The sequence below is a fragment of the Oreochromis niloticus genome, linkage group LG5 (genome assembly GCF_001858045.2).
Source record: "Oreochromis niloticus isolate F11D_XX linkage group LG5, O_niloticus_UMD_NMBU, whole genome shotgun sequence".
Classification (NCBI taxonomy): Eukaryota; Metazoa; Chordata; class Actinopteri; order Cichliformes; family Cichlidae; genus Oreochromis; species Oreochromis niloticus.
The window spans coordinates 25,650,160-25,677,737 of record NC_031970.2 but is presented as its reverse complement, the minus strand read 5'-3'; the positions used below and the strand labels follow the sequence as shown (position 1 = coordinate 25,677,737).

At 40.7% G+C, this 27,578-nt stretch overlaps 2 protein-coding genes across 8 annotated transcripts; both read left to right on the top strand.

Moving 5' to 3' along the window:
- The first annotated feature begins 60 nt into the window (after window positions 1-60).
- On the top strand, window positions 61-18,019 carry LOC100696864 (sortilin). Of its 2 annotated transcripts, none has more exons than XM_005469342.4 (20): window positions 61-540; window positions 6,227-6,289; window positions 6,369-6,442; window positions 6,543-6,645; window positions 7,010-7,171; window positions 7,323-7,396; window positions 8,335-8,384; window positions 8,856-8,983; window positions 9,943-10,087; window positions 10,177-10,332; window positions 10,438-10,550; window positions 10,696-10,798; window positions 10,883-11,051; window positions 11,148-11,332; window positions 11,421-11,610; window positions 12,893-13,009; window positions 14,315-14,423; window positions 14,873-14,985; window positions 15,090-15,216; window positions 15,314-18,019. In XM_005469342.4, exons 1-20 carry the CDS (start codon window positions 208-210, stop codon window positions 15,326-15,328), a joined length of 2,529 nt encoding a protein of 842 aa, XP_005469399.1. In that variant the 5' UTR covers window positions 61-207; the 3' UTR covers window positions 15,329-18,019. The 2 variants fall into 2 exon arrangements, with proteins under 2 accessions (XP_005469399.1, XP_025763151.1); XM_025907366.1 differs by lacking the exon at window positions 61-540 and adding an exon at window positions 6,083-6,118.
- A 963-nt stretch (window positions 18,020-18,982) lies between these two features.
- mdm4 (MDM4 regulator of p53) lies at window positions 18,983-26,461 on the top strand. Of its 6 annotated transcripts, none has more exons than XM_019358782.2 (11): window positions 18,983-19,124; window positions 20,512-20,599; window positions 20,683-20,757; window positions 20,873-21,006; window positions 21,121-21,170; window positions 21,637-21,701; window positions 23,236-23,332; window positions 23,415-23,575; window positions 23,749-23,946; window positions 24,056-24,124; window positions 24,210-26,461. In XM_019358782.2, exons 2-11 carry the CDS (start codon window positions 20,528-20,530, stop codon window positions 24,777-24,779), a joined length of 1,491 nt encoding a protein of 496 aa, XP_019214327.1. In that variant the 5' UTR covers window positions 18,983-19,124; window positions 20,512-20,527; the 3' UTR covers window positions 24,780-26,461. The 6 variants fall into 6 exon arrangements, with proteins under 6 accessions (XP_019214327.1, XP_005469402.1, XP_005469401.1 ...); XM_005469345.4 differs by having other exon boundaries at window positions 18,991-19,202; XM_005469344.4 differs by lacking the exon at window positions 18,983-19,124 and adding an exon at window positions 19,506-19,669 and having other exon boundaries at window positions 23,764-23,946.
- Window positions 26,462-27,578: the final 1,117 nt, after the last annotated feature.

Genomic DNA, 27,578 nt, shown 5'->3' with positions numbered 1-27,578 from the left:
TCTTGGAATCCCAAACAAATTCAGAGAAAATAATTCAACAACACTCAAAAGCGCTAGTAAGTTTTGCGCGGTCCTTCCACCAGGGGGCAGTTCAACCCCAGAAAAGGTGTGACACTCAGTCGAGAAAGATCGGCGCCGTCCAATGAGATCACAGGTTATTCTGGTCCCGACCAATCCGGCGCCGCGGTGGATGGGCCGCTGTGGAAGATGCTTTGGGTGATGAGGGGGGCATGTGCAGCCAACTGCTGGTGGGACAGTGGAGTTTCTCGCAGGAGTCTCGAGTTGGACACCGCTGGTTTCATAATGATCTCCGCATCTTACATTTTGGCGCTCGGGCTGTTTTCGTCTGCGCTGGGCAGACATCAGTACGAAGGCGGAAAGTTTTCACATTTGAGGAGGCTGGAGGGGGAGTTTGGTGGTGATGAGGAGCGACTTCTTCCAGAGAGGAAGGAGCTGCCGAAGCGCAGCGCAGGACTGAATGAACAGACATGTACAGCTTTGCCCGGAGTAGAGTCAGCCCTGCTGAACGACACCAGCACTGTAAGTGCCTTCACACCCACAGTGACAGGATTATATGTGAGCTTATTCCTCACGTGATGGAGTTGCTCGTAACATTTCCAAACATTTTCCTAACAGATGCAAACAAGGAAAGATGTGAATCCTGCAGATTAAACTGCTTCTAATTACTGAAGGGGTTTGTAGATTAGTCGATCAAACGATGGAAAGAAATTTTGATAGTAATTCAATCAAATAAAATCAACTGAATACGTTTAACTAACTCAAATGCTCATTAATTAATGTTGAGTATGTGAGTCCAGGACAGTTTGGGATAAGAAAAAAAAGACTAATAAGATTATGTAAAGATTTATTTAATAGAAAAACGAATACAAATAGAGGGCCATTATATTTTTTCTGTTATTAGTTAATCTGATATTGTTTAATCAATTATTATTTAATTTCTAAATGTTTTTAAAGGGATCTCCAGTTTGTTTGCTTCGAGGACCTGTGTAAAACTTTAAGATGTACTTTTTACTGGCACACGGGACAGAGGAAAGTTACAAATCAGTCCTTAAAAAGATTCCAAAGACTTATTGAATATCAAAATATTTGATATTTTATATAATATTTATTTGTAACTAGTCAATAAACAAACAAAGAAAACGTGGAGAAGGTGAAAGTGGAAGTTATTTAGTTAAGTAATATGCCAGTTTCAGCCAGTTCTCCTATCTTTCTACTTCTTTCTGTTGCAACCTTTTTTTAATTGATCTGGATTAATGTAGGTCAGCGCTCCACATGTGTGGTGCCTGCTGACTCTGTGTTTTCATGCTCTGATGGACTAATGGTGCTGGGTGAATGGAGAATGTAACTGCATACAGTCATACACATTTGACTGTGTTCCTCGTGTCTGGAGGGATCTTGGAAGAGCCGGCTGATAACATACCTCTACTACCTCTTTGGGATCGCCATGAGATGGTGGAATGGTGGTAGGCATGAAGTACAGTGTTTCTCGTTTTTTATTCTCAGACAAACAACAACTGAACATCCAACCAGAAGCACAATAAAAACAAACTCATAAGAAGTTACAACAAAGCTCCACAGGATCATTTTCATGTTGTGTGTGTGTGTCTGTGTGTGTGTGTCTGTGTGTGTCTTAGTTGTGCATGTATTACTAATGCTGTGGGGTCTTGAATCTCTTTATACATTGTGGGGACTTATCTTCCTTATGGGGACAAAAACACACCCATAATGTCAGCCACATGTTTTAAAGTTAGAGGTAGGTTGTAAACCAGTGTATTGTCCTCTGAAATCATGGATACAACACTTTGGTGTGTGTGTGAAGGTAATAGGTGTTACATCATTTCGCTGAATGAAACACCTGGTCTTCTATCCAGCGTGAAAATAATTCAGCGTGTTTTCAGAGCGCAGACTCCTCCCTTCTCCTCCGGGCCTTTCTCCCTGACAAACATTCCCCACGTTCTTCTGCTAAACTTCATCTGATCTCCACTGTGGGCTGAGTTATCAGACCTGCATGCTAGATCAGGAGCGGAAAAAGGATTTAGATCCGTATTACGCGCTCCTTATTTTCCAGATGGCTCTGTAAATTATCAGATCAGACACAGCTGACCTCCTTCTCTCTGTGCTCCTTTTTGTGGTTTTTGTAGACCTGGTAGACTACACAGGATGTGTTCTGTCAGCCAGCCCAAGCCTTAACGTATTTTCCCCGTTTGTGCGAGGTTCATTTAGCTGACTCGGGTTAACAAACTAGCTTGTTTTGTTTTTCTTTTCTTTTTTTCCCCCTTCTTCAGACTCTATCCTGTGTCCCGTTCCCTCAGGCCAAAAAAGAACAAAACAAACAGGAAAAAAGTGCTCTGTTCTCAGGGTAGCTGGGGTGCAGTCAGCTGCTGGAGCACCAAGGAAAGCAGCAGAGCTGGTGTACCACATGGTGTGTGTCAGAAAGAAATCTGGCCTTGTTGATACACAGGGAACATACAGTAAGAACAACAAAGTATAAATGGAGGAGGCACTGGTACAATCCATGACCAACTTGCACTACTTCAGTGGAAAAATTAGCCTGCTCCATCTAATAGCATCAGTCAAACATAATGAATATGTATTTAACATAGCATATATATACTGATATGGAAACTTTCCTTACAGAAGGTGGTGTAGGCAAAGATGCTTGATTCCCGTGTTTACCATCCTCTCTGCACAGCCTGCAGCACATGTAGCAGAGTCCGGCTGTGTCTTCACATTAATCAGTTATTCAGTGAACTACGTTGTTAATGTAACAATGAAACTGATGCTACTTTATGTATATACTATATACAGTAAGCCCTTATTTAAAGACAAATATGTCAATATCTTATAGTTTTTACTTCCTTTGTTTTTACCAGCAAAAATGTGAAGGTTTAGCTGGATTTGGGCAGTAGATTAGAGTTTTTCAGTTTATTATGGATACATAAATTATCAGAAGATCTAACAGTCTAGTCCACTGCTATCTATTTCATAGATCAGGCTGCCGTATCCCTTTAAAGTCCAAATGATGAAATAATTGCCAGAAAATTGTAATTTCTTTTGAAAAAAAAAAAGACTCTTTGAACCTTTTGACAGAAAAAAAATGAACATTAATTTGACTATATGAACTTCAATTTGCATTTTATTTGCCACATCCAGCATTTTTCATTTTATTTTTATTTTTTTAAACTTGCAGTTTAGTTTTTTTGCGAGGAAAACAAACACTGGTGATGTAGAAGTCTCAAAAACTCAAGTATCAAATATGATATGATAGGTCTTCAATTTTTTTAGCATGCTAAAATTTAGTGTTGGAGCCAACAGATGACAGATTGGCATTGCCATCTGACGAGCCATGCTGCTAGCCTGGAGAGAAAAACATGAAAAAGACCAAACAAAAAGATTTTGCTGTGCCGTTCTCGCCCAAGCAGCTAATTATTTGAGAGATTAAAATTTCGCTCGTAATGTCATGATTTTTTAATCACTTTGTAAATGTATTAGTTAAAAATTAATCAGCATTAATTTTCCTTTTTTCTTCTTTTCTGGTATTCTTGGAGAATAAGAATCTAGCAAACAGCTTGGAACTCAAATCGTAGTCGAACAGCAGAGGCTTGCAGTGCTGCTTCATGTGTGAGATCAGAGCCTCAGCATTTGACCTCCTCCTTCTGAAGTTTTATGCGCGTAAACATTGCTGAAGCAGAGAATAAGGAGCTCATTGTGTTGCCTTTTCTGTGAGAGGACTTTACTGTGCTCCCACCCACAGACTGTGTGTTATTGAGTCTGCTTGTATAGATGTTTGTATGTGTCTATTTGTGATGCACACTCCAGAAGTTTCGTTGTTTCTGACTGAACTAAATGCCAGATTCGGGAGGTTAGAGGAGCCTTTACAGAGCAGCTCTGGACCCTTAAATCCAACATGAGACACAGCATGAGGTCATGTCTGGTATGTGAGGCCATGTCCAACTGGGTCAGGCTTATCTTCATTTTTACATACATCATGTTAATTTACATTCCTACATTTAGATGTCTATCTTGGCCCATGATAATCTTATAGAGGAGATTATAAATCTGAGGAGTTTTCACTTCCTGGTTAAATACTAGGTAAAAAACAAAAAATGACAACCTGTGGTATAAGTGCAATGTTTCCTGCAGCTGGCCAAGTCAGCTTTTGTCCATATAGAATTTCAGAGAAACCGATGTGGAAAGTGTCCCACTGGTTTAAATTTAACACAGGTGTGATAGCAACAGGCAGAAACATTTGCAAAGACTTAATATTAGGACAACACATGACTTAAATTGCATATTGTTTTGTTTGAAATTATCATAATATTTATCTTGTATTCTCAGGTTCTGCTGTGATTGTACTTGTACAGTCATTTATGTCCTCCTCAGGATGAATTATATTAACTTTGTTGATTTTAGCATTGGTAGTCATCCCGCATTTCAGTTTCTACGATTATGTTGATGTTGAGCAAGATACCAGCACAGCTAATGACATTCCCATCAGCCTCAGCTCTACTTGTATTTGCATGGTTTGAAAACTCTGCTTGTTATTAGTGGCATTGCTGGCATTTTTAGCATGTTCGCACAAGCATTTATCTGCAAGCATTACTTCCCTATAAGCTCCTGTAGCCTCTTCAGTAGTTTTCACATGACTCAGTGCAGTGATAAGTCCAACCTTACTGCTTCCACAGGAATTAAGAGGGTAAGTAGCAGTAGCCAGGTGCTGCTAATCCAATGCCCTTGATTAGATGATCATCAGCAAGTGTGAACATCTCTATAAAAAGTTTTTGCAGCTTATTAGTCTGGAGCATGCAAGTGTGTATTTAAGCAATCCCACAGTCTTCACAGGAGTGGCCTTCCAAGTAAATTCAGACTCTCCATGTTATGATCCATGAAGTACTCTGTATACCAGAGTATTCTAGAGTGAAACGTGAGGCCATCTGTCCAACAGCTAAAGCTTGGCCAAAACTGGGTCATGCAACAGGACAATTATCCAAGGCACAGGGACGAATGTACAACCAAATGGGTGAAAAAGAAAAGAATCAAGGTGTTGCAATGGTCCAGTCAAAGTCCTTAAGAGAGCTGTGCTTCAGTTCAAACCTCAATGAACTGAAGCAACACTATAACGAAGACTGGGAAGTGGGAGGAGTAATTTTCATAGAGTCCTCTGAAAACTTTGCCTTGGTTGTCTGGGTAAATTTAAGTATGTGTGTGTACTGTATATGTATATATTTATATTCATATCTGCTTCTTTAATCCTTATTCACATTTTCTAATAGTATCATAATTGTATTAAGGTGAATAAAAAAACTAAAGATATACTTAGAATGCTAATACTTGTAGCTGTATAGTCTCATTAAAACATGTCTACTGAAGCATAAGCTAATAGTTTTGCTTTCTTATATCTTGTAAAAATCTTTAAAGCTTTGACATTTAACCTGTATGTTCAAGCTAGAGAGTGAGTTTTTGGGAGGACAGGACATATGACTTTTTAAAAAAAACTGACCAATAGGATGAAAAGTGGATTGCAAACGGGGTAGAAGTTGTAAAATAGTTATACGATCAAAATAGGAACAGATGGATTCAGGAGGCATACGGCAGACGTGACCATCTTCTGTGGCTTTATGGACACAGACGCTTTTGGGCTGTACTCACCTTGAAAACATCTTTGCCCCTCCAGCTAAAGAGAGGAGGGGAGTAACCTGCTCCCTCAGACTCCAAACATTGTGGGCTGTGGCTAGAGACCAAACACTTGAGCTTCAGTCGGGATGAATGAAGAGGAATGTTGTTTTTCTGTCAGAGTTGGGAAATAGTAGTTCTGCTCCCTCCGTGCCTCTAATATTATGTCACACCTGTTTCTTTTATTTTGAACTTTGAATCTTTCAGGGCTTGAGGAATGTATCAGTAAGTGACTGTTAAGGTAAACATCGGAAAAATTGGCTACATTCAGCCTTAATGTCTGTCATGTGTTTAAAGGAGAGTGTTCTTGCTGCGTTCGGGACATTAGCAAAGTGTGTTGTTCTCTGGCTTCGTCTTTGTGATTTACACAGGAATGTAGGTCACACACGCAGAGTGCATCCAAATGGCCGAGCTGCTTTGGACAGTATGGAAAATTCAAGCTGTCCTCTCCGTTCATGTGTCTAGTTTTTAGTAAACGGCAGTGTTTTCTGGATTTTCACTAAAATGTCTTCTTTTTTTTCCTCCCTTTCAGTTCACGTTCAAGGTGCAGACTTTGGGTTCGCTGTCTTTAGCCTGGGTGGGCGATGGATCAGGGGTGAGTTAATGTGTATGACAATATATAACTCCAAGATGATGCTTGATTTCTGTGTAACTCCATTCATCTCTCACCCCAGGTGCTGCTGGTGTTGACAACCTTTCAGGTGCCTTTGTTCATGATCCGCTTCGGCCAGTCTAACCTCTACAGGAGGTGAGAAGTGCCTCGCTGCTGGTTTGGTTTAGTGGCTTTATTAAACTTTTTCTAATTACAGTGGTCTGAGGGTCTAACTGCAACCTTGTCTGTGTGTCAGTGAAGACTATGGGAAGACGTTCAAAGACGTGACTCATCTGATTAACCACACCTTCATCCAGACAGAGTTCGGCATCGCTATCAGTCCAGACCACTCAGGGAAGGTGAGCGAATCTTTAAAAGAGTCCGCACATGCAGTGCAACACGATGAAATATCCTCAAAGGTTTCTGCAGTTGTGGATCATTTCTCATCTACTTCTGTTTTCAGTAAAACTGCACAATTTCCTCAGTTCTTCCATTGTTTACATTAAAGAAAGCAGTAAATAAATGTCAGTTGTAATCCTCTGATTCCCAGGTGGCATCTCCAAAATGTTTATTTGATCAGATAAACCACTGACATAAAATTAAGAAAAGCAATGAATCCCCACCTGAGTAATGTTCAGTGTTTTGGTTTGATTTAAATGTGTTTTCTCTCTCATCAGCTACGTGACCGATTGATTTAACTCTGGCTCTTTTGTTCGGCTTCAGGTGATCCTGAGCGGTGATGTGTCCGACGTCGGGGGTTTTCGGCTGTTTCGCTCGCAGGACTTTGGACTGACCTTTGTTTCCACCGACCTGCCATTTGAGCCCCTCATTCAGATCCTGTACAACCCCGGGGACTGCAACAAACTTCTGACACTCAGTATCATGGTATATAGTCAGGGATTTGGAGTTTCAATAAAAGAAAACCTCTCTTCTCCTGAAGTGAACGATTTCCTAATTTCTCAATTAGGAATGTTTAAATACTAAAGATAAACCTGTACTCCCTTTTTACTGACAAAGTACCCTTTTTTCTTTTAAGATGGACCTGTGGTTGTCTGAGGACTTTGGCGCCACCTGGAGGAAGATCCACGACAGTGTGTGTTTGGTCAGATGGTAAGAACTGACCTCCCCATCAGATTGATGTTAAAGTATAATTAAGGACAGGAGAGACAATCAGGACAGGTGAGGGGTGTGAACCTTACGTTTGGCCTTTTTTTTTTTCTTAGAGACTTTCCCTCAACTTTAATGAAAGTTCATATAAACATAAAGCAGTGCGCGCTTCCTTTAGACAGGATTCCTGCTCTCTGTGTTTGAGCCAAGAGTGAATTTTGGGCCCAGGTGAAAGGCCAGTGGTGTTTACACATAAAATAAATGTTTCTCATAAAACACAAGTTTCCATCACTGACAGGCACATTTGTCCATGTGGGTTTACAAACACTCAACATGTACGTCTTTGCTTTTCGTAAAAATAGAAGTATGTGTGTTCTTTGTCCATTGTTGTTTTTCCAGCTGCTTTCCTCACCACAGTCTGTATCCCCCGTCCTGACTCTGGTTTTATTTGAACACCAGAGTTCACATGAGGTTGCGGTGTCAGCCTGCGGTTGTTAGCGCTGCATTGTGGGAACATTGTGATAGCTCTGTGCGACCACAGCTGTCATTTAGGCCTCAACCCAAATTGACTGCAGAGCCAGGGAGCTGAGGTTGCTGTCAGACTGAATCATGAGTCAGCAGTGGCATTCTTATTCAGCCCGCAGTCCTTGAACCAGAATCTGTGCAGTGTGAAAACCTTCATCTCGTTTGGCAGCGAACAAAACCCGACAGAACTTGTGGGGGGGGTGTGTGTGTGTGTGTGGGGTAACCAGGGTAACCAGGGTTGATGTCTGCCTTGCTCACACCAGCACTTTAAAACCATAACCATAATCTGCAATTTCTACAAATTCCAAAAGTGGATCTACATTTGATTTACAGATGTTAAACAATGTTAGCGCAATTAGATCTTTCCCTCCACCGTCTGATTCTACCCAATTATGGTTTGTTTTTCTCACACACAGGGGTCCAAAGAATAGCATCTACTTTACCACAATCAACAACGGATCATGCAGTAAGTGAAGATAACACGACCCCTCCACAGAAGCCCTTTGACACATGCGCTCCTTTTATGTATCCACACCATCTGAATGTGTCGTATCCGAACGCTGACCCAGGTTTATCGTAGCCTTGTTGTTGACAGTCGTGAGTTACTTTCGACTTGGCAGTCTAAACCAAATGGATTCTTACACATGGATTGATCCACACACTATTAAAAGTTTCTCGTGCACCTTGGCCTGTGGCTGAGCTGACTAGAGAGTGCATTAAACAGCCGGAATGTATTTTGTCTTAACTCTGCTGCTGATTCGCAGCAGACATTCATGATTTATTTCCAATCAAGAAATTCCATCTATGTGCAACTCAATCCATTCCTTTAACAGACTTATTAAAGCAGCAGAGATACGTATCCCCACTTTATGTGGGTAAAGTGCTATTTTAACACGTTCAATGATACTTCCACTAACTTCACCTTTTTTTCTGTCAGATGACAAAGGCATGTTACATCTAAGAAAGACATTCGACTACGGTAAAAGTTTCCACACCATTGCAACGAGAGTTTACTCGTTTGTACTTGGAGGAAGATTTGTTTTCGCTTCCATCATGACTGGCACGGTACGTCTGTGTGTGTACCTTTATACCTTTATTCTTTAAGAGCAGAGTGTGTTTGTTTTGTGAACAGGCATTGCATTTTTGCAGTCTGTGTATTGTGTGTTTTTAGTGGCATTGGGTGTACTTGTTTATTTGTACACCCATTTTCTTCTTCTACTTCTTCTTTCTATGCTTTCTTTACTCAGTTTGCAAAACAAAAATACATCTTCTCACTTAAAGCGTTCAAATAGTTTGTGACATCTGGCATTAATGTTCAGTCTGTATCTGGATATCCTATCTGGGTAACTAAACACAGATACAGGAAATCTTTCATACCTCATGCAATAACTATTTGTTATACAATACATCTGTCTGGCAAAGAGTCATCTGCTCTTTAATTTTATGACTTTATTGCCTTTTAAAACTGTCTTTTCTCTGTATGGATATTAAAATATTTGATTTTACTTGCCATATATTATTATTAGTTGTCTTATAAATATTATTTATAGCTTGTAGTGTAAATGCTTGGATTGTGACTGGAATGCAGTTTGTTTGGTGTGACTGTATCTGGAGTTGGCCTGGCCCACATTCATAAGATAATGATCTGCTCACACAAAGTTGAAAGGCCATCTACATCTTCCTCTTGGCTTAGCTTTCAAGATAAAAGCACAGTTTTATAAATGTATTATCCAACAATGCTTTCCTTGACTGGGAATACAGTATAAGTCATGCATGTAGAGGAATTTACTCACATATTTCATGAGGCATGTAGAATTTAATGTTTTAATGTCTGGTGTAAAGGCAAATAAAAGAGACAGACTGGGTGTCTTTAATAATACGGGGTGTAGGCGATGAGCATATACTGTAAAACCAACAGTGTCATACAGGTGACTGGGTTTTGGTGTAATGATTCCCACTAAAAGTAGCATAAATACACCCTCTGTATACCTTATAGTTACTGTGTCTGTGCATGTGTGTGACAGAGTACAGAGCGTATGATCCACGTCTCAGTGGATGGAGGCGAGACGTGGAACATGGCTCAGCTTCCTACAGTCAACCACGAGCAGTTTTACTCCATCCTGGCAGCCAATCAGGACGTGATCTTCATGCACGTGGATGACCCCGGTGGTAAGAACTGGTGCTGATAACGATTTCTCTTCTGCTATCAGTTAACATACCACAGTGTATAATCCAGACTTGTGTTCTGTGCGGAGCAGACTCTGGTGTTGGAACCATCTATGTGTCAGATGACAGAGGAACTGTGTTCTCCAAGTCTCTGGAGCGCCACCTCTACACAACCACAGGAAGTGACACTGACTTCACTGTCGTCCATTCACTCAGGGGCGTCTACATGACCAGTGTGCTCGCAGACGGTCAGTTAACACACTAGTTAAATGTCAATTAAATGTAGTAAACGTGAAAATTATCTTCTGCTAGGAATTTAAGTGAATTTTGAATCCGTCATGTTTGTTTTGCAGATGGCACAGTGGAGACTGTAATCACCTATGACCAAGGAGCAAAGTGGCAGAGGCTGCGCAGACCAGAGAACAGCCACTGTAACACTGACACCTCTACCAACAGACCTAACAGAGTGAGACACACAGACACAAGTATTGGAGTATATTTTTATTAGGATGTGGTCGCACATGACCTCTTGTAATGCCGCAAAATAAACTCTTTCAAACAGATTTAATTTCTCAGTGCGAGCCGGTGTGTAAATCACTGTGTCTTTACAGTGCAGGCTACACATCCACGCCTCCTACAGCACCACCATGAAGATGAACGTCCCCATGCTTCCTCTCTCACAGCCCAGTGCAGTGGGCCTCATTCTGGCCCACGGTAAGACACGCAAGGCCACAAAATTCTTTCAGTGCAATCAGTTTTACTGAATGTTTCTTGATAGTCTCCCTCCCTTTTCTCCAGGCAGTGTTGAAGATGCAGAGTCAGTTCTATTCCCTGATGTGTATGTGTCTGATGATGGGGGCTACTCATGGATGTTGGCCCTCAAGGGACCCCATCATTATGCTATACTGGACTCTGGAGGCCTGCTGGTGGCTGTGGAGCACGCTAACTTACCTGTCAGCCAGATAAAGTGCGACTGTTAAACACTGTCTAGCATTTTGTGACATATATGTAAGTGTTTGTGTGTCTCACTTTTGCAGCTAATGTTTTTTTAACCACCCGTCAGGTTTTCCACAGATGAAGGACAGTGCTGGCATACATATAACTTCACCAATGACCCACTTCACTTCAGTGGCATGGACAGTGAGCCTGGCTCTCGCTCCATGAACGTCAGCCTGTGGGGCTACAGGAAGGACTTCAGTAAATGGGTGGTGATCACTATAGACTTCAGGAAGCTCCTCACCAGAGACTGTGAGTAAAGCACAGAGGATGGCGATGTTTGTGCAGTATTACAGCAAGTGTGTTTTCACTATGATAATGTGCGTGTTTGCTTTTGCAGGCACAGAAGGAGACTACGTGCAGTGGCTGGGTCACTCTTCAGACACCACTGGTTCTAATGATGGCTGTTTGCTGGGCTATAAAGAGACCTTCTTACGCCTGAGGAAAGGCTCTGTTTGCTGGAACGGGAGGGACTATGCAGTCAGCAAGAGGCTGTCCCCCTGTCCATGTACACTGGATGATTATCACTGGTATCTCATTGTTCACTTCATCTCCTTTTGTGCAAGTGATTAGTGTAATAGATGAACTTGTGACTTTATTATGGTATTCTTGAAACTGGGTTTTGATTTTTACATAACAAGATTGTGGGGTATACATTATATTTGTAGGAATGCTCTTTATGCATGACTTTTTCTTTCAACATGTTATTTATTCTGACATTCTGTCTCTCTACTAGTTCAAAATACACTATGTGGACAAAAGTATTGGAACACGTACACATCAAACCCACAGGAACCTTTATGACATCCATTTCTAAATCCATAGGCATTAATATGAAGTTGGATTATAGCTATAACAGCTTCCACTCTTCTGGGAAGGCTTTCTACAGCATTTTCGGAATGTGTGTAGGAATTTTTTGCCCATTCATCCAGAATGGCATTTATAAACTCAGATGTTGGTAAAGAGGACCTGGCTTTCAATCGCTTTTCTAGTTCATCCCAAAGGTGGTGTTCAATGGGTTTGAGGTCAGGGCTCTATGTGGACCAGTCAAATTCTTCCACACCAAACTCATCCAGTCATGTCTTTATGGACCTTGCTTTGTACACGGGTGCGCAGTCATCCTGGAAAGAAGGGGGTTTTCCCCAAACTGTTCCCACAAAGCTGTAAGGAGAGAATTTTCAAAAATATCTTGGTAAGCTGAAGCATTTAGATTCATCTTCACTGAACATGTTTCTTCTTCTATGTCCAGTGACAACGTGCTCCATCCAATGCTTTGGATTGCTCCTGGGGATGTAAAGCTTGCATGCAGCTGCTGATCAGCTCCCATGAAGCTCCCAGCGCACAGCTTTTGTGCTGATGTTAATGACAGAAGAGGTTTGGACCTGTGCAGTTATTTAGTCAGTAGAACACTGGTGACTTTTACACCTCAACATCCAGTCTGTAACTTTACCTGTGAGTTGCTGTGGTTCCTAATTGCTTCCACTTTGCAATAATATCACTTACATGTGATCGTGGAATATCTAGGAGGGAAGAAATTTTATGAACTATTACAGTACCACTCTCAAATACAGTGAGATCACTCTTCCACAAATATGCAAAGGTGGACTGCATGGCTAGGTGTTTGATTTTCTACAGTGGGACTGAATAAAATACTGGAATTCAGTGATAAACAAGTGTGACCCAATATTTTTGTCCATATAGTCTAAATTTGATCTATCTTATCTTATTTGCATATTTGACAGTTCAATGAATCTTCAGCTTTTTGCATTTAACAGTGCATTAGTGTAGAAATGACACAGCTTTGTGTTGCAGTGATTTTGGGTATTACCGACCAGAGAACAGCTCAGAGTGTGTGGAGCAGGAAGAGTTGAAGGACCGTCCTTTGGAGTTCTGTTTAAATGGGACCATTGAACAGCTGCAGACCAGTGGGTGAGGACATTTGACATTTTTACCAAAAACAACCCCCAAAAAACAAAACCAAGATACATTATGCATTATAATTATAATACGCATTTTGCATATTACAGATACTATCCCTGTGCCTGCGATGCACAAACCATTTTTACACATCCACAACACCCCTGAACTTTTCTTGGACTCACCCGACATGTGTGAACTGCAATGTCCAAGGCAATCAGATCATATGGTAGCCGGTTTTTTATGGTTTCGTTTGGGTTAGACTATGTACTGATATTTTTGTTTTTGTGGTACAGCTTGTGATCTTTGCTCAATCCAGCATGAAAGTTAAAAGAAAATAGCATTTTCTTCATTTCTGTGATTATGAATTTAACGTTAAAAAGTATTGTGTTTTTTTTTAGCAATGGGGAGGAATATAATTATATACCATATTTACTATTCAGAGACACACACTCTCGATTATATACTCCCTCAGTTCTGTTTGTTTGTCTGTCTGTGAGCAGTCTAGCATCCACTTTTCAAGATGTCATGTTTTTTGTGATGCTAGATAGAAATAAGAGCTTGAATTTATTTAATTTAAATAATTTAAAATTTAAAATTAAAATAAAAGTCAAAGCTTAACTGGTGAAAAAAATGTCAGGAAACCATATCAAGTGATATATTATATGAAAGGGCATGGAGAGAGCTGTACGACACACTTGTTGTAATAAAAGCATCATAGAACATCAGTTTTTAGAATAGCCAACTGCCTCTGATTTCAGTTTGCTAGAAAAATGGCATTAAAGTGGGTCAATGGGCCTGCAAATCTTAGATGGAGAAGCAGAAAATATTCTAAAAAATTGATGATTTGAGTTGTTGAAAACACATATTTAACTAAATTATTTTCTGAGTTATTAGTTGTTGTTTTTTTAGACAGGACAATCTATCTAATATCTTAAAGCAGCATGAAAACTGAATGAAAAAGCAATTTTCTTCATTTCTGTGTTCAGATATTGTCACTAGGTGTCATTTGCAACTTGAAGTTTTTTTATTAATGTGTCAGAAAGGAGAGCTGGGAAAAAATCCAGACCTTGTTCTTCCAGAATTGTAACAAAGTTCTTGTGGAAAAAGCAGGTACATTTACAAACAGACACTTCTGGTGTCCATGCTTCAAGACAGGATTTTCTAAATGGCCATTCTCTTTCCCACTTTTTTTGTGTTTGTTAATCTCCCTCCACTCCACTGTCGGGAATATTATTTTGAGTTGTTCTGCTGTAACTGATGTCCTTTTCTTTGAATTTTGTCTGGCCTTACATATATCTCTCCCTCCTATTCAAGCTACCGGAAGATTCCCAGCAGCCAGTGTGAGGGAGGTTTCCAACCAGTTAGGAAGGAGACGGACTTGAGGAGGATGTGCACCAGCAACGCTCTTCTTCCTTATTCCCTGGTGAGTTCTGCTTATTCTGAAATACAGGCTGTGCAGGTTAGTATATAGACTTATTGGGACAGAATGAAACTTAATGAAGGGTCTGATCTTCAGCATGGTCAGCACTGGAGGTGTGAAATGGCTAATCACGTAGCAGCTTGTCATGAGTCGAACTTTTGATCAAATGTAGTAAAAGTTTAAATTACATGCTTTGTGAATGTTTTGAATCTATAAAACGTATGTGTGTATTTTCCTTTTTGTTTTGATCCGTTACCTTTCCTTTTTTCTTTTTTCGTTTTTCTTTTGTTTTTTTTACTTTTTAAAATTTCGTTTAGATATATTTAATGCATAAATTGCAAATTAAAATGCATGAAAAGACACTACTGAAGCTCCAAATAACGTATAAACTGTAGGCCGAGGAACCTAGTGCACTGCGTTGCTTATTTAAACTTTTCCCGTCTCTTGAACAGATTGAAAACAGTTCAGCGAATACTGCTCTCATAGTCATGGTCGTCATAGCGATCCTCCTGACAAGCGCTGTCGCAGGTGTTTGGCTGGTTAAGAAATATGTCTGTGGAGGACGGTGAGTTGCTTTCTTTTCTTTTTTCACCCATTGCAGCCGCAGTAATAAATGCTGCACTCATGTCTCTTCGGTTTCTTCCTAATATGGACTTTTGTCCTCATCAGGTTCCTCGTGCACCGTTACTCTGTTATGAGGGAACATGCTGAAGCTAACAAAATAGAAGGAGTGGATGATGTGGACCCCCACTACATGGAGACAGGAAAAGCACAGTACAATGAGGACTCGGATCAGGTAGATGTTGCGTAAAGGGCCCCTTATATTTATTAGTTTTACCTAAAACGCTGTGATTATCTATAAACACTGTTATACTGTTTGTGTCTCCCCATAGGACCTTTTAGAATAAGATTTCTTCCCACTCAAAGGCTCTTCAGACTAAATCTAAAGCAGTCTTTCATGATGCCTGGGCATTCCTGTTGCTCCCACATGCTGATTAACATCTGCTTCTCACTTCTCGCTATCCCCTGGAGGCCGGAGGACTCAGCAGCAGCGGGGCGACTTCCTATATTGCTTCCTTGTACCGGTTGAGACTCCCAGCAAATAGGCGCACTGGTGATTTTGGGAGGGGAGGGAAGGGGAGGGGACAGAAGAAAGCCTCTGGGATCCCCGGAGAGCTTTTGTTCTCTCTGTCACAGAAAATTCTGTAAAGACCTTTGAGTGTGAAAATGTGCCCCATTGTGCTCTGTATGTTTCCTTTCATGATGACCTGAGAAGAGACCGCGTTGCACTGCACAAGCACCATGCAGCTGCTACAGCTTGGACATGTGGGTGCACAGAATGTTTTATTAAGAGCTGGGAAACATGGGAGAAACAGGACACAGAAAATAATCAGTATTTTAGCTCAGAGTTTTCATCTGCTGTCAGTTAAGTAGTTTTTGTACTCTGTACATTTAAAACTTTAGGATCCAGTCCTTGTGTTCATGGTGGGCCACTTTATCTGTTTCGCTAATCGCTAAAATGAAGCAATAACATCAATTTTTGTTCCTCATTTTGTCACAGGTTTTGGGAAATTGGGGTTTTCTATTTGATACTAACTCCTGTGAACAGTGGTACCTCTTTTTAATAGTCTTTTTTTTTCAACCATACTGTCTGGATCTTTGAAGGTAAAAACTGGCCAGAATCGCTTAATGCACTAGAAATTGTAAGACTCAAATTGGTGATTGGAATTGGCTTTTTTTAAGGAGAACCTGTCATCTTTTGTTAGGTACCAGATAATGTATCGAAGTTAATATAGTTCTTGCTTTCAAAACATGTTCTCCTAGTTCAGTGTGCAAATAATGGATATTAAAAATCAGAAGCTGCTGTGCTACTGGGATTTTCCTGCACAACCATCCCTTTACAGAGAATGGTCTGAAAAAGAGAAAATATGCAGTTAGTGAGTTTTCTGGGTGGAGATCCCTTGTTGACGTCAGAGGAGCTTGGTCAGACTGCTTTGAGCTGACAGGATTCCAACAGTAACTCAAATAACCATTCGTTACAACCAAGGTATGCAGAAGAGCATCTCTGAATGTACCACCCACCACACAGCAGATGGGCTACAGCAGCAGAAGACCAGACTGCTGTCAGCTAAGAACAGGAAGTGGAGGGTATATCTGCACAGGCTCACGGGTATTAGACGACGGCAGATTGTCTCAGTTTCTGTCATGACAATCAGATAGTAGGGCCAGAAACAACATGAAGCCATGGATCCATCCTACCGTGTATCATCAGTTTGGGATGGTGGTGGTGGTGGTGGTGGATATTTTCTTGGCACACTTTGGGGCCCTTACTACAAGCTGAGCATCATTTAAACACCACATCCTGCCTGAGTGTTGTTGTTGACCACACCGCAGTGCAGTCTGCTCATGGCTGCTTCTAGCTCGATAACATCATGTTACAAAGCTCAAATCTTCCCAAACTGGTTTCTTGAACACGAGAAAGAGTCGACTGTACTCAAATGGCCTCCACAGACACTAGATTACAATCCAATAGAGCACCTCTGACACAATTTAAACAATCTATTACGTATATAAACTCTAGTAAACAAGTGTAAAAGATGTTAGTCCTTCATTTTTAGTGCCTACTGAAACCCAGCCCAACACAGTCATTATTTTTCACTCTCGTGCGTGTGTGGTGAAAATGAGAGACTTGAATTCTTGCCAAAGCACTTTTAATGGTTACTTTTCAAACGTTAGCCCAGCATTATAAAAACGAATGCTCATCCAAACCCTTTACTTGAACTTCTATGATATTCTTGTTTAACAGGATGCGCCAGTACATTGCTGTTTGTTTGTTTGTTTGTTTGTTTGTATTTCACTGACATTTCAGCCAGGCTTAATCAGCAAATAAATAACGATAGTGGTTTTAAAAAGAAGTGCAAACGTTTCTATAATCATCTGATATCAGCGCAACACAAAACATAACCTCACTTTTTGTTCACAATAACAGTGCATTAAGATTAATGGTGCCTGGTGACCGTAAAGAGCACTTGCTTTATAAAATTAACTACACCTGTGTCCCAGTACGCATGTCTGTGTAATATCAAGTGTTTTAGCTGGTATGTTGGCTGGCTGCTGTTTTTATTATCTGCGGTGTAAGAAGTGTAACATTTGACACACATGTAGGGCTTATGGCTAATGCTTGTATTCTCCAGCAGATGCAATACCACCCCAGCAAATAAGCTATTGCAATAAGCTGGCCTAATACTGAGGCATAACTCAAGGATCGTTAGGTGGACTTTGTCAGATATGAAAGCAGGTTTTTAATGCTTGATCCTTCTTGATTTACTTAACTGTCAGTAAGAACAAGCCCAGCTGTCTCCTGGATTTAATGATTTATTATTGCACTGCGTCTACAGATTTGTGATGTTGCGTGTGTTCTAGTCCTTGTATGTTTCGTAAAATATCAGGGGCCAAGAGTGGTGACATTCTTTCCATCTCGTTTTCTCCGCTGTCTGTTTGCTGGGATGAGTAACTCTGGATTCAATATTCTGTCAAGCAGATGTTTTTATAACAATGTTTGCATTTATAGACTGAAATAATACTCTCTTTTAAATCTGTGCTCTTGTGCTGGAGTTTTCTTCAACACAACACAAAGTACATAGAAAAAATTACAGTACTTTAGCAGCAATTATTTTAATAGTATTTTTGTGTCAAAATACACCCTAAAAGGAACATAAAGTCAAAGTTTTTTCCTTTTTGAGGAGATTAATTTTTACTGTTATCTATATCAGTTTACTTTACTGCTCAGTATACAACAAAATATATTGTAATATTGAAGGGGACATATCAACGACCTCTATCAGCTGTTCTTGTAAGTTACTGAAAGCACTTAAAATAAGGTGCTGTTTTAATAGTGGTTTATTCATAAAGTTAATATTTTATGAATAAGTAACCCTATATAGAAACAAACCAGTTAAAGTGGTGTTTTTATATAAAGTGGTCTTAACTGAGTTTCAAATTTCATGATATGACATGTAGCATTACTCACGCAGACAGATACTTTTTATTTTAATTATAGGAGAAAAGGTAATATCTCCACTGGAGTTTATTAAGAAGAAATGCTGGATTTTATAATCTGTAGGTAATGAAAGCTATGCTTACTTAGCTGTGCTTTTTGTTGAGTGCCAGCTGCCTGCTTCCTCTGAAAGAAGGACAGCGCTCAAAAAGAATTAAGGGGTCGCTCAGTCATCACAGCATAACACAAGAAAACAGAAAACACTCTGTGTCCAATTCATCTGCGTTGGTGCAAATGAAAGTGACAACAGATGAACTGGAGGGGCAACAACAAGACAATTCTCATGAAGTGAATGGCTTTGCAGGTGCTGACACCTTGTTAGCCACTGCTTGTAGCACGGGATGATTCCTGTAGCCCAGGATTGTCCAGCTCCAGGCCTCAAGGGCCGGTGTCCTGCAGGTTTTAGATATCACCCTGGGTCAGCACACCTGAATCAAATGAATAGTTCATTACCAGAAGACCACAAATGTATGTGCCATCGCCATGGAGCTGGACTACCTGTGCAGGCTGAATGGGCTACAGCAGGGGCATCCAACTTCAGGCCTCAAGTGCTGGTGTCCTACTGGTTTTAGATGTGTCCTTGATCCAACACAGCTGATTTAAATAGCTAAATGGCTCAATATGTCTTGAAGTTCTCCAGAGGCCTGGTAATGAACTGATTGTTTGATTCACCATTCCTGCTCTACAGCCTCCCACCTGAGGGGAGTGCAACAAATGTGTGCAGGGTGAGCAGCGTCTTTCAAGCATCTGCTGGTGTAGATGCCCGGTGGCAGGGATGATGCTGCCTACAGTCCTCTTTGCAGATTTCAATACACTCAACAGAGCCTTCTTCGTTTAAGGCAGGGGTGAGGGGGAACTCCAGGCCTCAAGGGCCAGTATTCTGCGGGTTTTGTGTCCTTGATCCAGCACAGCTGATTTAAATGGCTGTGTTTAAATCAGTTAGCTATGCGCGATATGTCTTGAAGGTCTCCAGAGGTCTGATAATGAACTAATCATTTGATTCAGGTGTGTTGACTCAGGGTGATATTTAAAACCTGCGGCCTGGGGTCCCCGTTCTAAGGGATAAGGAGAGAGGAGATCTGTGGCCACAACCAGCAAAACCATTACGTTCTTGGGATGTCGTGTTGTCACCGTTCGGAAGCAAGTGGACTCAGTGGTTTATGCTTCATAAACGCTTCCTAAACTGGACAGGGTATTTTCACTGAAGGTTTTTTAAATTATTGTATTTTATAACATGCTTTTAATCTGAAAAGACTGTTTTAAAAAGGGCAAAATGCCTCTGTAAGTAATATTTTTAAAAAGTAGGGGGAGCCATATTCTAGATTCTCATGCGGAAGTTGAGTAGTCAGAGTCATCATTTTGAATCTGTAGTTCAGCTAACTGTCTCCTGATTGCTAGCGTTAGCTAGTGTTAAAAAGCCAGCATTTAAGTTTTCCGTACGTCTTTACGATGCGGAGCAGCTGTTAAGCCAATACTGCGCCCGGAGCAATGTAGTGGCTGTGAAGTAATGTCAGCTCCTCACGGTGAGTTAATATTAGGAGCGAATTATTGAGTAACTGGCTAGCTTCCAAAGTTAGCCATCGTTAGCGCAGCTGCTATGTTAGCTAACACGTTTGCCTGTAGCGATAGCAGCCTTGCCACCTGCTAGAGATGTCTAGAGAGGCTGCAGCTCACATGTGTGTGTGCACAGTAATACCTATACTCTTACATTTTTGTGCCATATGTTCGGCGTTGGCTCGCCTGGTTTAGTTTTGTTGTGTGAGGGCGCCAAAGGGAAAGTAATAGTGCGAGAAGTGACAGGCCATGACGGTTTCAGATTGGGAAGTTAACTCGGCCTAGTTGGCACTGAATATAAAGGCTGTCAGTTTTTTCAGTCTGTCAATAACTTGACATTGTTAAGCTGCGTTTGGCGCCGTAGGCGCTGGTGTTGCGTGGGATGTGCAAAGTCAGTGACTATAGCAAGCTGTGGAATGCTGCTGAATGGGTGAGTGTGGTGAGTCGTTTATAATGCGTGTTGTAATTTTTGCTTTGCAGACTTCGTTCGTTTACTATGAGCTCCCTACCAGCCCAGACTCCGGCATCAAGCTCGTCATGCAGGACGCTACCGGGAGAAGGGAATCAGGTGCAGTTAAGACGGAACTACAAGCATTCAGTTACCTCATATATAACATGTGATGCTAAGCGGTGGTGCTGTTGTCCATTTAGGTGCAACCAAAAGCCCCTCTCCTGCAAATACTGCGTGTGGCTGGAGCCCAGGAGGATGTCTTCACGCTCAAAGAGGTGAGCTGTCTAGTATGACTTTGCAAAAAGACCTGTGACAAGGAGCTATCGGTCACGTGGTCATTCCAAAGGTACAAATGTAGCCTGTACATATGAAATCTTCTGCTTTGTGTAGGTGATGCACTACTTGGGCCAATACATCATGGGGAAGCAACTGTATGACAAACAGAGGCAGCACATAGTCCACTGCCAGGATGATCCTTTGGGAGAGCTGCTGGAAGTGGAGAGCTTCTCTGTTAAAAACCCGAGGTAATTACCTTAACCATAACCTGTGCTCACTGTTGGTTCTGCTTTGCGTATCTGGACTTTATAAATTAAAAAAAAGAAATCTTAATTTTAAATGCTTGTATTCCCGTTTTACAGCCCAGTGTATGAAATGCTGAAGAAGTATTTGGTTGTTATTGACTGTGCTGGTAAGTGATTCTTTCATTTATTGATTTAAGTCCTTTGCACATTTTTTTTTTTTCGTGAAATTATATTTTTGTTAGGTGGAATCAACAAAAAAAAAAACTGTGGATTCATTTGTGGGTGTCTGAAGTCAAAGTATGTCTCTTCCTCTGCTCTTTGTGTTTAATTAATTCACTGTTATTTGCATCATTGTGGCTTTTTTAAATTACATAAGATCTGTGGGTATACCAACATTATCTTGGCATCATATTCCATTACATGCATATTCGAAGACCATCTTGTTGGCTATATAATGAGTGATTGTGAAAGGCCGTCCATCGCTTGGAGGATGTGGGGATCCTGCACAGTCCCAGATGGACACCTTTCCCCTGCTTAAACTTCATATCTGAAGGGCCTTAGTGAGAGTGTGCAATGCTATAATTAAAGGGGGGGATGTCCTTTTTCTGTTACTGTGTCTCATTTGAAATGCAGACGCTGCAGAGAATCTTTCTGTGGGCCGTGAATGTGTAGAGGGCGGAGTGGAGGATCGTGGTCAGGTAAAGCTGAAGCATGGTGCTCAGAAGAAACAGAGACCCTTACCTGCTTTCACCTCACTACACACAACTTTTTGTAACAGATGACACAGGCTAAGTGCACAGCCCCTCAGATGCCTTTTAAATGGAGCCCGACTGATATATCAGATGATTTTAGCTACTTATACACATTGATATTGGCATTTATAACGGCAGATAAATTAAAAAGTAAAGAGGAGACAGAAGTGTGCTTCAACCATGTCATGAGTGTTGATGTTCCATAGTTTGTCCACCAGAGGGCACTCTGCAACTTCCCTGCTGGCAACAAACACAACAACTAGCTGGTCTGAGCAGTTATGCAGAGCATGAACTGGTACTTCAAGACTTATTGTCATAATAAAAAAAAAAATATATATATATATCAAGTTCTTTTTCACAAATAACTACACATAACAAGTTGGGGTTTTTTTCCTGACAGAACTTATTTATGGGAGGTTAAATCACCAAGTATCAGTCTTTAAAATCCTATTTTGGCCAGGCTCTGTTTTAAAGTGCTTTGTAAAGTGTAAGTTTAGTTTCTACTGGGTTGTGTGTTCTGGGGAAGGTGGTGTAAGGGCTGCTGTCTTCGTTGGTGTGCAGTTGTACAGAGTGGCACCGTCTCTGTACAACCCCATTCTTGGTTTGGTCTGGTGGCTTTTTCATCACTGTTTTGACCCACCAGTTCCACCCATTGGATGGGGGGGCAGAGTCACTGTCTCTGTCTGTATCAGAGTTCTCTTCTCTGCTCCGAACTGGAGGATCACAGCTCCTGATCACTCACAGGTCTGATGACTACCCTAAACCTTTTCACCTAATCCCATGTTCCTGCACCCTTCTTTCCAATCCCTCCCCAAATCCTGTTTGATCTTACTTCGTGGCTTGAGGTTATTTTAATTTGGTTTGCCTCAACATTGAGCTATAGTAAGATATTTGTCCTTTTATGAAACTAAAGGTTGTTGCATGTGCCACAACCATCTCAGAATGCTATCGAATCAAATTTCAGATCATAATTTAAGTGTTGAATTTGCATATTTCCTCAGTTACATTTTAGTGATTTAAAATAATAGATCTGTCTGGTAGATGTTACTTCAGACTTAAATTCTGTGTCTGTTTCTTTGCTTTGACAAATGTGCCAAATTGTTCATTTAAGAAAAAAAACGATGAGACAACAGTACATACCTTGGAATAAATGTATTAAATCCAAAGAATTTAGAGTTGCGGTGGATTGTGTGATCATGCTCTTGTTTATTCACCTGTCTGTTAGTATACTGGCTTTCCTGCCTTTGCTTTCTGCTTCTGTTTACCCAGCACTAAACATTTCAGTTTGCAGTTATATCCTAAATTATTTTGAACTCCCTCCCCACTGGCCCTTACCCAAATTGCCCAGCCCTTTGTCCCTTGTGCTGTCCCACCCCACCTGCAAACAGAGGCCATGTTGAAAAGGAGCTGCGAGTCCTCCAAGTACCCAGTCACGGCTCTGTGTTCTAATTTCTTGCATTTGCATTTTCTTCCTTTACAGATGTGTGGAGGTGTGGTCAAAGCAGGTTTGGAGGCTGGTAGTGATGGGCCTCTCCTGCAGACCCCCTCTCAGAGACGACCTCGGGAGCCAGATGATGGTAATCAAATAGTCAATTGCACACTTAACAGCCTCCTCAGACTTGTTACAAAACACTGTTTAAAAGTTCAAAACCTCCTTAGACTCTCTTGAAGGTTTGCAACGCTCGGCCTGCAAGCGACCCAAACTGGACGTTACTCTGGATGAGTGGGACCTCTCTGGCTTGCCCTGGTGGTTTCTGGGTAATCTCCGTAATAACTACAGCCGCAGGAGCAATGGCTCCACTGACATCCACACAAACCAAGTAAGAAACCTCACGTGCTCCTAGAAAGTCTACCCAGTATCGTTAAAAATGGTTAAAATGGGCAATAAGGTTCATTTTAGAGTTTTCAAGCTTCGGAAAACCAACAGTTATATTACTAGTTGACAAATGGCAAAAATCGGATCATAACAGTGGTGGTCTGACTGATGTGTCAGTTGTCTCTTGCACAGGAAGAGGATACGGCCATTGTGTCGGACACCACTGACGACCTCTGGTTCCTCACAGAGGGCGAGAGTGAACAGGTGAGTGTGGAGATGAAAGAGGCTGCTCTGGAAGAAGGCAGCAGAGGAGAAGGAGAGCCTCCACTGGAGGAGGATGATGGGGGAATGAAGGAGGACAAAGCAGACAGAGAGGTATGACTTTTTGTAATTTTGTAATATATTTATATTTCTTTCCTGCCAATAAAATGTTTTTTCACTAAGAAATGTGGAGAGATGATTTGATCTGATGTATATTTATTAGATGCAGGAGGAGCCAGATGAAGACTCTCAGTGTCTGAGTGATGATACTGATACAGAGATCTCCACACAGGTCCGTATCTCTGAGCCCCGGTTTAGTCATTTATAGCCGTTGTTTAAAACTATATCAGCCTTGTGAATGCTGTGTTATATCTTAGGATGCATGGCAGTGCACAGAGTGCCGAAAATACAACATACCTCTCCAGAGGTACTGTGTTCGGTGCTGGGCTCTAAGGAAGAACTGGTATAAAGATGTCCCTCGGCTTGCCCATTCCCTTTCTGTTCCTGACATCCCAGCATGCAGCTCACTCGGTACCCACGATGAGGAAGATGACAGCGACACAGGCATTGATGTCCCAGATTGCAGCAGGACGGTTTCTGATCCTGTCATCCTCCCTTCACATTCCACCGCCGATCGACCGCTGCCAACAATGGTAACGGGAAAAGGCAAAGGGCCGAGGCCCTCTAGCTTCCACAAAGATGAGCAGCTCTCTGAAGGAGAGAGTCAAGAGAATCTGGGCATGGAGGTTGAGGATGTTAGGCCTGAGGCGCTGCTGGAGCCTTGCAAGCTCTGTCGAGTGCGGCCACGTAACGGAAATATTATACACGGACGTACTGCTCACCTGCTTACCTGTTTTCCATGTGCAAGGAGGCTACATAAGTTCCAGGCTCCTTGTCCAGGATGTGGGAAGATAATCCAGAAGGTTATTAAAATATTCATCCTGTGAAGGGCACACAACCCATCTGTAAGGTCCTGGGGACCTGACCAAAAAATCACAACACAAACTTTTCAGCAACATTCAACCATACAGCTGCATGGCTCATAGTACCAGTCTCTGCTTGTGGACTCATAAAATCTCTGCACCTTACTGTTAAATTTATAAAGAGACAAAATACAGCATTTGGTGAATCTTGCCCTGTTGCATGGTTTATTTGAATCCCACTGCTTCTGAAGTATTGTTAGACGAAACCTCAGTCTTAACAGTTCACTATACAAACTGCGTGTTTTGGTGCCACATTTAAATAAGGGACATACAAATCCGGAAGTATTTATTTATTTATTAAAACGGTCACATAGGCGCACACAGCTTGAGTTTTTATTTGATGTTATGAAGGGTTTTTTTTTTCCTCTTAAAGTTTATGGTGTGGTTTTTTTGTTTGTTTTTTTGTTTGTTTGTTTTTTGTTTCTTGTAATTATTCAAAGTGCAGGTTTTGGGTGCTGATTTTTATTTCTGGAAATTTTAGGATGTGCTTCCTTAAGTTTTTCATTAATTTACTTTGTCCATCTGGACAGAAATAGAACAGAATAATAAATGAAAGTATGAAAGTACAGGTCTCTTTGAGCTGTCCTTTTTGTTTTTTATTTTTTGTATATATATTTTTTTTTGTCTTAAGCTCTCCTGCATCTCTTTACATAACACAGCTCTAAAATGTAAGTTTTAAAGCAGCTGAAGGAAGAAACAAAGTCTATAAATCTGTTTTTAGATGTTTCATGCTTATGAAAGTTTCCTCCCAAAATCGATGTACTTTCAGCACATGTGAATGTATTGTGAAATACAAAGGTGACTTAAGTCTAGTTTCTTGCAGCCAGAAATGTAGACGGTAATGCACAGCTGAAGTATTAACCGTAATTGTTAAACCTTGGTAATTTGATGTTAATGTGTTCAGTATGTACAATTGTCAAACCTCTGACAGATATGCCTGCAGTAACTTATGTTATAATGTTGGTTCGTGTTGAAATGTTATAATTCGGAGTACTTTAGATTCTTTTCTGGAACCTGTTTTAAATGCACATTCTTATGTATATTTTGTATTTAATTATTTATTCTGTTTTACTTGTGGCCAGCTCCTAGCAAACAGAAGATGGTGCACTGGTAAAGTCTAATTTGCATTTGCAATTTACTTAAGAATGGAGAGAATAAACCGGCTGAGTTACCAGGTGTACCCTCAGTGAAAATGGCTGCACAGGTTATTTTAAGCGTTACACTGCCATGTAATGACTTTACACAGAAATTTGTGTATTATAGATTTTATTTGGATTGCTCAGCTTTGTTTGAAGATTGTGGGCCACATAGATGCTACTTTGTGTGTGTATGTGAACTGTCTTGAATAAATACATTGTTCTTTATTATTCAGTGACTTTTAGGCATTTAACTTTGCCTCTGCGTAACGCAGAGTGTGTATATTAAGTGTTTGAGCTGATGTTTACTTGCGCTTAGTCTTTCTGCCAGGAGGTGGAGAGGTTTCAGTCTTTTAACTGTTGCCTACAGAAACTGTACAGTCCCTGTAATAACATGTAATGGATATATAGAGCATGCCTCTTAATCAGATCCAGTGCCAAGCTGGTGTCAGAGCTATATTAGTAATGTAAATGCAATAAAAGATGAATTATAGATTGTAACAAGTATTAGCGTTGTACATCAAGGGAAAAAGGCTTCCATTAAATACAGACCTCATGTAAATGAAACCCTTAATACCAGTGATACTGGTTGATTAACTCATCCCAATTCGTGACATTAAGGCCATAATGTTCTCAAACATGGTACAGTTCTTTTTTTTTTTTTTCTCTCTGTTATGGAATAAACATGTTTTGTTAAGTGAGAAAGAGTTGGGAGTTAATTGTCTGCTTTGTTCACTACTTCACCAGGGAGACAGTTGGTGTACAGTACCGACTGGTGAACTGTGTGTGTTTTAGTTGAATAAGTCATTGTGTATGACAGGCCAGCTGTCATGCGTCCTCTCCTCCTTGACTGGGCTCCAGCACCTGCGACTCTCCTCTGCTTACTCAATGTTCGTCTCCTGCTTACTCGTGCTTGCCTTATTTTTGTCCTGTTCTTGGGAATTGGGGCATACGCCCTGCCCTCAACTGTGTATGCGTCTGTAACACCACTGCTATCCAACTTCTGTATAAACACTGCAGCTACTTTACACCCGGGTTATTTACCAGTTACTCATTGGGGTGTATTTCCTGTTTGTGGAAAGTCCCCTGTTAAACTGTTCTCCACCTGACGTCAAATACGAGTCCCACATATGCAGTCATAACGCAACAGCTTGTTATTCAAATTATAAGTTTTTTGTTAACTTTCAGATTCTTCATTGTTACATTATTGTTTATCTATATATATGTAAACAATCTTTAATTCTTATAGTGAACAAACTGTCTGTAATATTCAACTGTTGGTAATAATTATCAAAGTATTTCCACTTAGTATCCTTTAGCTTGGTGTACTGTTGGCTTGATTCATTAAAATGCATCATAGTTTTTCCAAGCTCTTCATATTTTGATGTAAATATTTACAAAATAAAACTTTTCATAGTTAAAGTAAAGACTACAGCATTCCTCTGAACTCAGTCTCTAACCTACGACTCTACAGTGACTCCATGTGACTTTGATTTTTTTTTTTTTTTTAAAAACACTAGATTGATATTGAATTGACCAATGGCTATGTTTCTTCTTTTTTTTTTTAAATCCGCCATTTTTTTTTATCCACATAACTGTTGTAAAAATGTTTTAACTAAAAGGTGGC

What these genes read in the sequence shown, in the direction of transcription:
- LOC100696864 (XM_005469342.4), top strand. Translation starts at nt 208, where the DNA reads ATGCTTTGGGTGATGAGGGGGGCATGTGCAGCCAACTGCTGGTGGGAC. An exon ending in GTCCAGACCACTCAGGGAAG is followed by an intron (nt 6,646 to 7,009) that starts GTGAGCGAATCT and finishes GTTCGGCTTCAG; the next exon opens with GTGATCCTGAGCGGTGATGT. An exon ending in GAAGCTCCTCACCAGAGACT is followed by an intron (nt 11,333 to 11,420) that starts GTGAGTAAAGCA and finishes TTGCTTTTGCAG; the next exon opens with GCACAGAAGGAGACTACGTG.
- mdm4 (XM_005469343.4), top strand. Translation starts at nt 19,638, where the DNA reads ATGCTTCATAAACGCTTCCTAAACTGGACAGG. An exon ending in CGCTTCCTAAACTGGACAGG is followed by an intron (nt 19,670 to 20,511) that starts GTATTTTCACTG and finishes TTTGCTTTGCAG; the next exon opens with ACTTCGTTCGTTTACTATGA. An exon ending in TACCGGGAGAAGGGAATCAG is followed by an intron (nt 20,600 to 20,682) that starts GTGCAGTTAAGA and finishes TTGTCCATTTAG; the next exon opens with GTGCAACCAAAAGCCCCTCT.